Source organism: Paroedura picta, chromosome 1 (genome assembly GCF_049243985.1).
Source record: "Paroedura picta isolate Pp20150507F chromosome 1, Ppicta_v3.0, whole genome shotgun sequence".
In the NCBI taxonomy this organism is placed as follows: Eukaryota; Metazoa; Chordata; class Lepidosauria; order Squamata; family Gekkonidae; genus Paroedura; species Paroedura picta.
In genome coordinates, this window is record NC_135369.1 from 161,927,845 (window position 1) to 161,940,270 (window position 12,426).

Genomic DNA, 12,426 nt, shown 5'->3' on the forward strand with positions numbered 1-12,426 from the left:
TATATTACATTTATTATATACCACTCTTCCCTACGGCTGAGTGTGGTTCTCATGGAACAAAAACAAGAACAGAGCATCAAACTCAGTGACTATATCGAATAAATAGCAACAATAAACAGAGAAAATAACATTCGAGTATTTCATTTGTGTAGGAAAGGAAGCATCATTGGTAGTATTCTATCTATCACAGCATTTATGTATCTCAGGGCTGAACAGTACATCTGTGCATGGTGCGTTCTGCCAATGCAAGAACTTCTTTTATCTATGGAATACATTTTTTATCAACAGAATGTGTTGGCATGTGTTAGGATATAACCCCATGGTTTTGAATATTCATTGGCAGAAGCAAATGACTAGGTGCAAAACTGTTCAAATCAAATATTCTTGCTGGCAGTGGTAAGATTCTGAATTTTAGGTCTATTTGACACTATGCAATCCTGTGATTTGTTTTTGAAAGAATACAGTGAAGCAAAGAAATTAAAAGACGCTTCCTCCTGGGGAGGAAAGCTATGGCAAATCTAGAGAGCAATGGTACACCCTCCAAAGTAGCCATTTTTGCCTGCAGAGCTGATCATTATAATCTAGAGATGAGCAGTGATACTAGACACTATGGTAGAAGCTTGTAGATTGAGGTTGGGGTTGAGTGGTGCGGGTGTGTCCCTCTTTGGCTATGGGCTTTGGCCAGCCCTTACCAGCAACTGTTTGGGCATTTCTGCACATCACTAAAAATAGCATTATGCCAGCTGAATGGCGCAGCACCAAATATTATCGTAACTCCAAGCACCTCCTTACCTATTTGCTGTGTCGCCTTTTCACTTCCACATTGCCTGCTGGAAATGGCGGAAGAGAGCAACACACTTTATATTTGATTCTCTTCCACCTGTCCATCAATCTAGGCAACCAATCCTCTTTCTCCATGCTTTAAAGGTCCTTCGGTTCCCACTAATTTTTTAAAAATTCATACTTCTCTGTTTAAACCCTATGCATGGAATCATAGATGCATAGCGCCTTTTTAATGCCACCCCTTATGGAATCATAAGTCTTTTGATACTTTTAAAAATTAATCTCGTTTCTGATTGAGGGGGAGGGACATTAGAGAGGCATGCTTTGTGTTACAACTTTGGGAAAAAATTCTTTTATTTCTGGCATCACCTGCACACTTGTCTGCCTATTTGTTGCTCCAGGATGTTAGACATTTTAAAAAAGACATTCCAGTCCCCGTAAACAAGGGAGAGTGAGGTGGCTGTGAGGGCGGGATGAGGGAGGCACCTTTAGCACATTTGAGCCTCCATACCTTCTGTCTACTGGTTGCCTGCTGGTTGCTCTCCCTTAGCTAGTGCTAAATAAGTTGGTGAATCCACTTTATGCGATTCCCCAACTAGCGCTTTAAAATGGAGGATGTAGCCAGCCGGTTATTGCCCAGATGGGGAATGTTGGCGATGTCATATGGCGGGGCCAGAATATAATGACTGCGTAAGTGTAGTGTAAATGTTTCACTACATTTAACAGGTGTGGAAATGTCCTTTATATTTTTGGTTGCTGGAAAGTGCAGGAAGATCTAAATAAATAATATTTATAGCCTGTAACTGTAAACTCTTCCCCCTAAGAAGGGTCTCCAGTCTGATTCTCCCTTCACATATCTGAAGACATGGTTCTTGAAAGCTCATCTGTAACCACTATGCCCAAAGGTCAGTCCTCTCCCACATTCCAAACGACAGCTTCTTGATACCCATCTCTCCACACCCATGCCCTCATTTGCCACCACGCCACCACAACCTCCCACACAACATACATATTCAACAACCCCATTCCCTTACAGACTGGACAATCCCTCGCCTTCCTCTTCCTCTTCCTACCGCCAAGCTCTAGCACTTGTTGTTCTAAAACTTACAAAGTCTCCTGAGTGCCCGTCCATGCCACAGCCTTCTGTAATCACACACCCTCATGCCCAGCGACACAACCACAATCTAAACAACACACCCACATGTCCTTCCAGAATCAATAACTCCTGACTTATTCTTACCACCCCCACACTCTAGCACCCATTGTATTCCTGGATTTCTAGTGAGTACATTTCATCAGGAAATATGATTCCTTCATTTTCCCAGTCCTTTCCCAGATATCTGGAGGCAGTTCCTTTTTCCAGTATCTAACGTAAAGCCTCTTGTGGCGCAGAGCAGTAAGGTAGCAGACATGCAGTCTGAAAGCTCTGCCCATGAGGCTGGGAGTTTGATCCCAGCAGCTGGCTCAAGGTTGACTCAGCCTTCCATCCTTCCGAGGTCAGTAAAATGAGTACCCAGCTTGCTGGGGGGTAAACGGTAATGATTGGGGAAGGCACTGGCAAACCACCCCGTATTGAGTCTGCCATTAAAAACGCTAGAGAGCGTCACCCCAAGGGTCAGACATGACTCGGTGCTTGCACAGGGGATACCTTTACCTAGCGTAAAGGACTCTATTGTAATCATGTGAAAAATATTTTTTTAGGAAAATTCATAATATGGTTCAGTAGTACTACTTCAGGCAACAAAAGGGCACATATGCACGTAAGCCCAACTATTGTTTCTTCAATCAAAATACTGCTACAGGCTACTTATGGAATCAACAACTGTTGAATAAGAGCTATGAATTTTTGCAAATTTCTTTGGGGGTCATGTATCCGAGATGGATAATTTTGAAAATATTCTCTCTTAATTGAGTACAGATTAGAAAGGACATAAAGTATGAAAGAATGTAATTCCAAACTTGTTCTGGAACCATATAGCCAAAAGCCTTACACCACTTTTCTCATAATAAGGGTAAATTATAAATCTTAGACATATTTTTTCCATTCATTAATATTTGCTTAAATTCTGAGCAATTTCTGAGATTCAAACCAGATTTTGCAGCACTTTTATAAACTGTGATTGTAGCTTTCCAGAGTATGCTGATTCTTACACAGTCCTTAAGACTGCAGCCTTAACAACACAAGAAGTTTCTTTAGCCTGGTTGGCTGAATGAAAGGTCTCCCTCCCCAGTTAATTGAAAGAAAATGTCCTTGTTTCTTTTTAAATTACATTTTTGGGCAACTGTTTCCTATTGCTTCTCCAGATTTTCATTTTAACTTTATTATATTCTTGTTTCTTAGACTATACAATAACGTTCATTGAAATCTGTTTCTTGGGAAACCACTTAAAACCTCAAGCAGATGTGAGATTTAAAGGTATATGTTCCAAAATTGGGATTCCACAATCCTACTTCAGGAGCCTAGGAGTAAGTTGACTTCCTTGTTTAAGCCTCCCTTTGTATTTTATCCTTCGGGGGCAGAACATTCACTCTACTGCAAGGAGACATATGTAGCTGCTATGTACTGTTGATCCGTCTAGCTCAGCATGGTCTACTGTGGTTGGTAGTAGCTCCTCAGGGTGGCCTGTCAGTGTATCTTGTGGGCCTAGTATTTAATGAGATATGAGATATATTCTCAACCTGGAGAAAAGGAGGTTGAGAGGGGACATGATAGCCCTCTTTAAGTATTTGAAAGGTTATCACTTGGAGGAGTGCAGGATGCTGTTTCTGTTGGCTGCAGAGGAGAGGACATGCAGTAATGGGTTTAAACTACAACAATATAGGCTAGATATCAGGAAAAAAAAATTCACAGTCAGAGTAGTTCAGCAGTGGAATAGGCTGCCTAAGGAGGTGGTGAGCTCCCCCTCACTGGCAGTCTTCAAGCAAAGGTTGGATGCACACTTTTCTTGGATGCTTTAGGATGCTTAGGGCTGATCCTGCATTGAGCAGGGGGTTGGACTAGATGGCCTGTATGGCCCCTTCCAACTCTATGATTCTATGATTCTATGAGATGATATTGCATCTGGCAAGAATTTGCCAATTGGAAGCAAATACTTGGATACACTTCTTATTCCTTTTGAATAGATGGATTTGCTCAGTATTGATCTCAGCTCAGTAAAATGAACAACATAAGCTCAGCCTGTGCCCACTTTTAAAAAAATGTGATGGAGTTGCATGCAGTTCAGCAGTGGCTCTTGGGGAGGTCAACGTGTAGGAGAACATTGCAGTGACCTTAATGCAGGCAAAACGTCATTTTGGCTAGCGAAAGGGGCGTTGGGTAGTTTTCATCGATTTCACCATCTCAGTGAATTCCACAAAGCTCTTCAACATTCGGCTCCTGGCCAGACAGGAAACCCTCAGGAAGCATGTGGGGAATGTGTGTGTGTGAAGTGGGTTCCGGTGGAATTTGGATTCAATTGTGTATAATTGGCTTCACAGAATGTTAGTGGTGGTACAACTGCTGAGAAAATGGACAGCAAGAGAAATCGCATGGAACCCAGGAACAGAGGTCTTAGAAGCCAGGGAGGCTAGAGAAGGGATTGAAGGAAAATCTCATTTTGGGGTGTAGATCAAGGAAGGAGTTCTCTGTGTATAACAGAAACAGTGTGGGCTAGGAAATTAATAGGGATGCCAGCCTCTAAGTGGGACCTGGAGATCCCCCAGAATTATAGCTCGTCTCCAGACTACAGAGATCTCCTGGAGAGAAGGGCTGCTTTGGAGGGTAGAATCTATGGCATCATACCCCATTGAGGTCCTCAAGCTTCACCCCCAAAATCTCCAGGAGTCTCCCAACCTGGATCTAGCAACCAATGAAATGGTTAAATTTGTTGGATTCAAAAACAGTCAGCAAAATATATCAAAAACTATTAGAACACAGTTTTTAAAGTTGTGCTTACTACTTTGAGTTTCAATGTTTCAGACTTTGAATACCCTACCCACTTTATGACTTAAAATAACTTTGTAGTGTGTGCCAGAGCTAAGGTTGCTGTGGAAACTGTAAGTTCTAATTATGGCTAACTAACCAGAACCACTTACAGAAACGCCGTCAACCTGAAGGGTAGCCACTTAATTGGCAGTTAAAAATAAATTACTACGCCTGCCTGCCTGTGCCAATCTGTGTATTTATTGTACTCTAATGATTATTTTCTAGCTTTGTTTGAAGTGTCTCACAGATTAGAATGGAATTCAAAATGCCGAACATAAATGCTTATACTGACTGTTGTGAAAATTGTATCAAATTGATCAGTCAAAGAAATAACAAAATAACGTGATACCTTGTAGTAGCTTGTTTGCCAGCTGTTTTGCTTATTCATAGACTGCCCCAAAACAGTGGGAAGAATTAGAGGCTCAGGTGACTCTTGTCCTGTATGAGATTATGCGTGGAAATTTGGATATATGAGGGAGACATACTCCCTCATATACTTATCTCATATACGGAAAAATAATACTTTTCATTGATTAATATTTGGCACATCAGGTGTTGACAGGAATTACTTTTTAACTTTGCATCTCTGATAGTTTTAGATCAGGGGTCGTCAAACTGCGGCCCTCCAGATGTCCGTGGACTACAATTCCCAGGAGCCCCTGCCAGCGAATGCTGGCAGGGGCTCCTGGGAATTGTAGTCCACAGACATCTGGAGGGCCGCAGTTTGACTACCCCTGTTTTAGAGGATTATTAAAGTTCTAAGTGGTTTGGGTTCAGAGAATCTGAAGGATCGCTTTGAATTGCATTCACTCTCCTGAATGCTGAGCATTGCAGAGGGAGATGTAAATTGATCCACCTGGTTCCTCAAGAACTGGTCCCTAACTTTCACAGAGGAAATCATTGTCTTTGTATATTATATAACTTGAGCCTGGAGCAAGCTTTCTCAACCAGGGTTTTGTGAAACCCTGGGGTTTCTTGACAGCCCTGGAAGAGTTTCTTAAATGGATGTGAGTTGATTATTTTTTATATATGGCAACACTAGGGCTCTAGCAATTTGGTTTTGGCCCCACCCAGCAAGCAGGCCATACCCTGGATATTTTTGGCATAGGTTTGTGGACTGTTCACTACATTGAGTCCAATTTTTTTCTGAGAACCCACAGAAATTAGACTGGCCAGGATATACTGGGGAAGGGTTGCTTTTTTAGCAGCTTTCCTCAAATTGTGGAAGGTTCTCCTCCAACCGTGAGATTAACAGCCTATCAACAAGAGTTTCTGGAGCGTGTGGAAGATAAAGTGAATTGGGGCAGTGCTTGATGTTTTATAATCCTCAGGTTTGTTTATGGATTAGTTTGATAGTTTTATGATGGGTTTAGGTTTTATTATGTATTTTAATTTTGACTTGTTATATGTTTTGAAGTAGGTTTTTAGTGGATCCATATTGGTAAAATAATAGCACAAACTCCTTTCTAGGACCCTTCAAATCGAATAAGATTAATATATTTGTCTAAGAAGTTTCTAGACAGATGTGTTTATTTATATAACACTCTTTATAGAAACAAATATAAACCCATACCAGAAAAGTTTACAATCTAAAATATATCACCTTTTGAATTAGTGATGTTAGAGTCACTCCTTCTCAGTGAGTCACCTGGTGAAATAGAATGTTTTAAATACAATCCTGTCCCCCACCCCCACTTTTCCAAAATGATCTTTGTTTATGAATCTGGAGCATTAATTATATAATTATATATAATTATAATTATATAATAAATAAATAATTAGGATCTACTTGATTCATAAATTAAGCTGATCTTTCCGCTTTGAGTCTTGGATTAAACACTTAAGAAGTACAGTATAACCGATTGTGTTTGCAGGAAAGGTAAACAAATATAAGAATGTGTTTTCAAAATTGAAGTGTGTTTTTAGTACTGCGGTTATATGACAAGTGAAGTGTAACCAATCTGTGTAAGCCAATCTTTTAATGGAAGGTGTTGCATACATTAACTGCTATGCTGAAATGACTCAGATGCAGTAACAGCAAAGTTTGATGATGTCTTCCAAATAACAAATATCAATGTAGATGTTAAACATACTGCTTATTCCAATTACATGGCTCTCTTAGTCTGCTGTAATTGGTTGGACATGGTGGAATTGTAATGCTAGAGGGTGCAACAACCATTGGAAGTCATTTTAAGTATTGTTGCTTCTGGCTCTAGCTGGAAAGCAAAAAAGAGACAGGAGAATGAATGAATGGCGAAGAAGATGGGAAATGAAGTGCATTTTGACATCCTTTATATTTGTAAAGCGTTGTCATGCTTTTAGAATTCAGCACCAGGAAGAAAGGGCATGAACCGCACTTCAAAATAATCTGCAGGTGCTGAAAGGGAGACAGAGGCATTAAATAACAGAAGGGGAATGATCTTCACACAGTAAAAGAGAAACACAAAAACAAGCCCTATTAAGACATGGGCCTTCCTGATTCAGCACTCTATTTCCCTAGTTTTACAAAGGAATTATTCCATTGAAAACAGGAAGGAAATGTATAATGCAAGGATAATTTTAATTTTTTTGTTTATAACTATGGGAAAAACAGACAAAAGGAGCAAAGCATGCTTCACAAATGTTTCTGATTAGATATATTGGAAACTCCAGGTTTGTAATGTTTTGTTTCTGCAGTGGCTTAATGATTCACTTTAAAGGAATATATAACCCAGCAGGGTTTCCGCACAATTTAAATGCTTAACGCTTCCTGGGAAGAACAAAGCATGCATAATGTTGTCACCCATGACAGTTTGACATGAATGTTGTTCGTTACAAGGATGTTATATATTGTAAATGTATGAGAATATGTGTAAACTGTCATCCCTGTGCTTTTTTTTGTTGAAAAGGCTAACTCCTAGAGCACTGAATTTGCAGTTGAATCTAGATAAAATTATATCTTTTTCTCCACATTTTTTTGAATTTTGTGACAGGAATGCATGCATATGTTGATAGATGTACTGATTTATAGTTAATTCTCTTAGAGGTTTTAGTTTTTTATGCTGCATATTTAAAATATGGGAATCCTATTAGATTGCAACTGCAGTTTTGCTAGAAGTATTTCCTATATTTTACCAAGCAAATGACTTCTTTATTTTTACTATACAAATACAAAAATAGATAACCTATGGCAGTAGATGTTGCTCACTTTAAAGATGCCTCATCTAATATAGCATTTCTCAACCTTTTTACCATTGAAAAACCCCTGAAGCATTTTTCAGGAACCCCACAGGTGGTATGATCATGCAAAATATGGTTGGGAAGCATAGCTGTGTACACGCCCAACCATGTCCCCTCCCCTTCATACCCCCTCCAGGCCCATCGTTGGCCAATTTGAGAGGAGTAGGTTGGTTGTGTGTGTGTGTGTGTGTGGTCATATCACCTGTTAAATGTTTAACAAATTAAAAAAATATATTAAAAATTAATTCCCGCCCATTCAAGAAACCCTTCCAAAGCTATCAAGAAACCCCAACGTTTCATGAAACCCTGGTTGAGAAAGCCTGATCTGACCTTAAGAGATTTTCTTGATATGCCATGTGAACTTTTGGGACACCAACCTGCATTGTTTTGGATGGACTGTGGGTAAGCTACTAGGCTTCCAGACCACATGGTTGTGTTACTGTCTTCACATGTTTCGTGGGTGTCAGCATAAGAGAACTTCTTTGTGGTTGTATCAAAATTGTGGAATGAGAAGAATTGAGCCTAGGATCAAAACTGCCATGGAAGAAGTAGATCTTTGCCTCCCCCTTCCTTCCCTGTGCTCACTGAAAGGCCTCTGAGGATTAGGGGACTCACCTGAACAATATGCCTTGTAGCAAGGAGGAGACAATTGCTCAAATTCCTTGCTTAATAGCAGAACATCAATATTTTAATAATAAACATTTTAAATATTAAACTGCCATTATACTTTCTTACCTTTATTCGGTGGAGTAGACGTGCTTAGGATCTGTTCACGGTAATGGTTGTAGGCTTGCCGAATGTTACAATTCATGCAGAGCTGGACAACCATTATAGCTGTTTTCTGATTTCTGTGGGAGTGCCTTAATGATAGAAACTCATAAATATAATTTGGACGTTTCTCTTGCTGGAAAAAAATTACAGTGTTGAAGTTTGCATCTGCTGGGATAATTTTTTTTAAAAAATAGAAAATTAATACAGTGAGATGTTTTCAGTTTAAAAAAAACCTGACCAAACCAAAGGAAAGCCCATAGTTAATGTTGTTCTTAAGACAGTAGCCTGTTAAGTACATCACCAGTGGAAGCCCAGTGTTTATTGGAAATTTGTCACTTCAGCATTATAAGAATATTAACACTGTTGATATTGGGAATATTAAATAGCAACGTTAAGATGGTCTTGCAGAGTTGATAGTAGTAGTATAAGGCATGCTAATTGGATCCCATAATGATTTCTTAATGCAAATTCTATATTTAGAGAGTCTTAAAATACAGTTGACCAATATACTGCTTCATAGGCCCTCCTATATTTGCCTCTGAAATGTTCACATGAGCTTTATTTTTGATACTGAGATATGACTTGAGCTTTTTGTTTTTTTAGGCACTGGATGTTGACAGAACTGTGCTGTATAAAATGAAGAAATCTGTAAAAGCAATAAATATTTCTGGTTTAGGTATGTATGTAGTCTGATTACTATATGGTTAGCTAAAAATTATGTATTTATTTGGAAATACCTGAGCAAACAGTATATTACACCTGGTGTATATGTAATACTGGCTCTTGCTTTGTGCCAGTATTATTAATGGGCACTCCACGTTCTTTTCCTCCCTGCAGTAAATTAACCATTATTTGTATTGTATTTGCATAGTACAAACCACAATGAATGCAATCCATGGTTCCCTCTGAAAACTGTGATGGTTTGAAGTGGGAAATCATGTTTCTAAGGAGGTATCGTAGATGTTAATCTTGGCTTAAAGGTAAAGGTATCCCCTGTGCAAGCACTGGGGCATGTCTGACCCTTGGGGTGACGCCCTCTAGCGTTTTCATGGCAGACTCAATGTGGGGTGGTTTGCCAGTGCCTTCCCCAGTCATTACCGTTTACCCCCCAGCAAGTTGGGTACTCATTTTACTGACCTTGGAAAGATGGAAGGCTGAGTCAACCTTAAGCCGGCCGCTGGGATCGAACTCCCAGCCTCATGGGCAGAGCTTTCAGACTGCATGTCTGCTGCCTTAGCACTCTGTGCCACAAGAGGCTCTTAATCTTGGCTTACATTGGTGCAAATGTAACACAAAACCATAATTAACACCATAGTCACACTAAAGGTTGTTTGCCATGCCTTGGAAGATCTTGAGAAGTAGGTTATTTCACCACTTTTCCACAGCAACCTGGTGTTTCTCTGTTTTTTCCCGGCAATGCTTTTTCCCTGTGATGTTTTGAGAGAAATTGTGACATGTCTCTGTCATCCCAGACTAACCCACATCAGCTCCATTTTCCCTTCCCCAGTCCCCCAAGGTAGACATTTTCTTGTCCTGCTGGAGGGTTTGTGTGAGTGTTTTTTTATTACGACTGACTTATTGTGATAGTGTTATGATGCGTATCAGATTTCCTGATTTCTTTTGCCTTGATGTCTGAACCAGGCAAACTGTAGTTAGAGCCAATTAGAATTGTCTCCAGATCATGGCTGGAAATTAGTTTGCAAGCTGTGGTTTGATTGTCCAATTATGACTTTACAACAGGCTATAAAGCCAAGTAATATAACAGGAAGGGGAGGGAGCACATAGTTCCACTGCACATTTGCAGATCCTGCAAACCTTGTTTTTTAGGATCATCTGGCCTTTAAAAGCCAGTAAAAGGTAGCATCCAGTTGTGTCTAGTAGGAGGAATAGAATATGTTACCTTTAAAACATAGAGTGTGCTTGGAATAGGTAGCTTCCTTTGAAATGTTCCTTTTCCTTTTCGGAAGTCCTTACTGTGAACTAATGTAATATTTGTGTTTTTTTGAAGCTCACGTGGAAAATGAAGAGCAGTACACTCAAGCTTTGGAGAAATTTGGAGGCAACTGCGTTTGTAGGGATGATCCAGACTTAGGAACAGCATTTTTAAAATTTGCTGTATTTACCAAGGAGTTGACGGCACTCTTCAAAAACTTGGTAGGAAATAATTTCCCCTTTTTAAAAAGTGCATTTTACTGAATTGAAATGGAATAGTGTAACTTTAGCTTTCAGCAGGAATACATTTAATCTTTAACACATTATCTTATATAAGTCTAGAGCTTTGATAGACTTTAAGCTAAGCCACTGTACTAAGTTTTGCTGGTAATGATATCTGACGAAAGTCATTGGAGTGTATTTCAGCTAACTGTATTAAAAAAAAAAAATCTAAGTAGCTGCTTCTGAAGCTTAGCTTGCAGTACTTGAAATGGGAAATAGGGATGTCCAGAAGCTGAAATGTGATTATCTTAGGGAATGTTGCATGTACATATGCAATGGATATTGTAAATCAGTGGTCCCCAACCTTTTTATCACCGGGGACCAGTCAATGCTTGACAATTTGACCGAGGCCCGGGGGGGTAGTCTTTTGCCGAGGGATGTCGCCGCCACCTGAGCCCCTGCTCCGCTTGATTTCCTGCCACTGCCCCTGACTTCCCGCCGCCCTTTGGGAGGCGCTGCCAGCAGCATCTGCACAGTGCCATGCCAAGGGGGAGCCCCAGCCATGGCAGCCGCTGGATAGCACCAAAGGCGAGCTGGTGGCAGAGTGGCAGGGCAGCCCCCGAGGAGGAGGACGAGGAGGAGCCGCGGCCCGGTACTGACTGATCCACGGACCGGTCCCGGTCCCCGGACCGGGGGTTGGGGATCACTGTTGTAAATGGTTGTAAAGACAACTTTTATTATCCAGCTCTCTTCAGGAGAGCCTTCCAGCCATAGATAATTGGTTTCTTTCTAAATCATTTGTTACACTAATTGCTGTCCTCTGACTTAGCCCTCTCATGGGGCTGGAAATGAAAGAGGGGGAGAGAGTGAGCTACATTGCCCTGACTCCATGTTGCATCACCGTATGAGAAGGGTAGTCCTTGTACTGAAGGTGGAAGTAATACATTAAAAAACAAAGCATCTTAAAAGCCCCCTCCCTTTTAAACATTACAGCAATTAATAACCTTTTGTCCCTGATGAGTAGTAAGACTGGTAAGGTTTCCTGTGTTAGTTTGTTGTGTGTATGTATTAAAACTGCACAATTGGCGAAGTGTCTTTTCATTAATATCTGGATATATGTGAGCATATCTGCCTGCAGTGCTAGTGTAACTTGTTTATGTATTTGGGAGTGGCAGGTAAGAAATCGAAGTATAAATAAATTTGTTAGAACATTTATATCCCATCTTTCCTCCTGGTTCAAGGTGGCTTACAGTAATAATTAAAACAGCAACAGCTAAAAACAAAGATAAAACAACAAGCCCCAAATCCCTCGCCCTCCCACCCTTAAAATATTCCTGCTGTTGAAATCCCCCTCAAATGTCCCTGGTGAACGTTCTTCTGAAGATTTCTGAGGGGCTCCCTCACTTCTCCTTGGTCCCATTCCACAGAGCTGGAGCCACAGTGGAAAAATCACAGGCGCTGGTCAGTGCCAGACAGGCTACCCTAAGTGTCCACCTGCCTATATTTCAGAACCAGGATGGACACATCATCTCTCA

At 40.4% G+C, this 12,426-nt stretch overlaps 1 protein-coding gene across 2 annotated transcripts in view; it reads left to right on the forward strand.

Annotated features, from left to right (window-relative positions):
- Positions 1–12,426, forward strand: part of ASAP2 (ArfGAP with SH3 domain, ankyrin repeat and PH domain 2) — a 121,069-nt gene that overhangs the window by 28,782 nt on the left and 79,861 nt on the right. For both annotated transcript variants that reach the window (XM_077310424.1, XM_077310416.1), the window contains exons 2-3: positions 9,341–9,413; positions 10,746–10,891. In XM_077310424.1, coding sequence (XP_077166539.1) covers positions 9,341–9,413; positions 10,746–10,891 — 219 coding nt within the window. The remainder of the gene's footprint in view (positions 1–9,340; positions 9,414–10,745; positions 10,892–12,426) is intronic.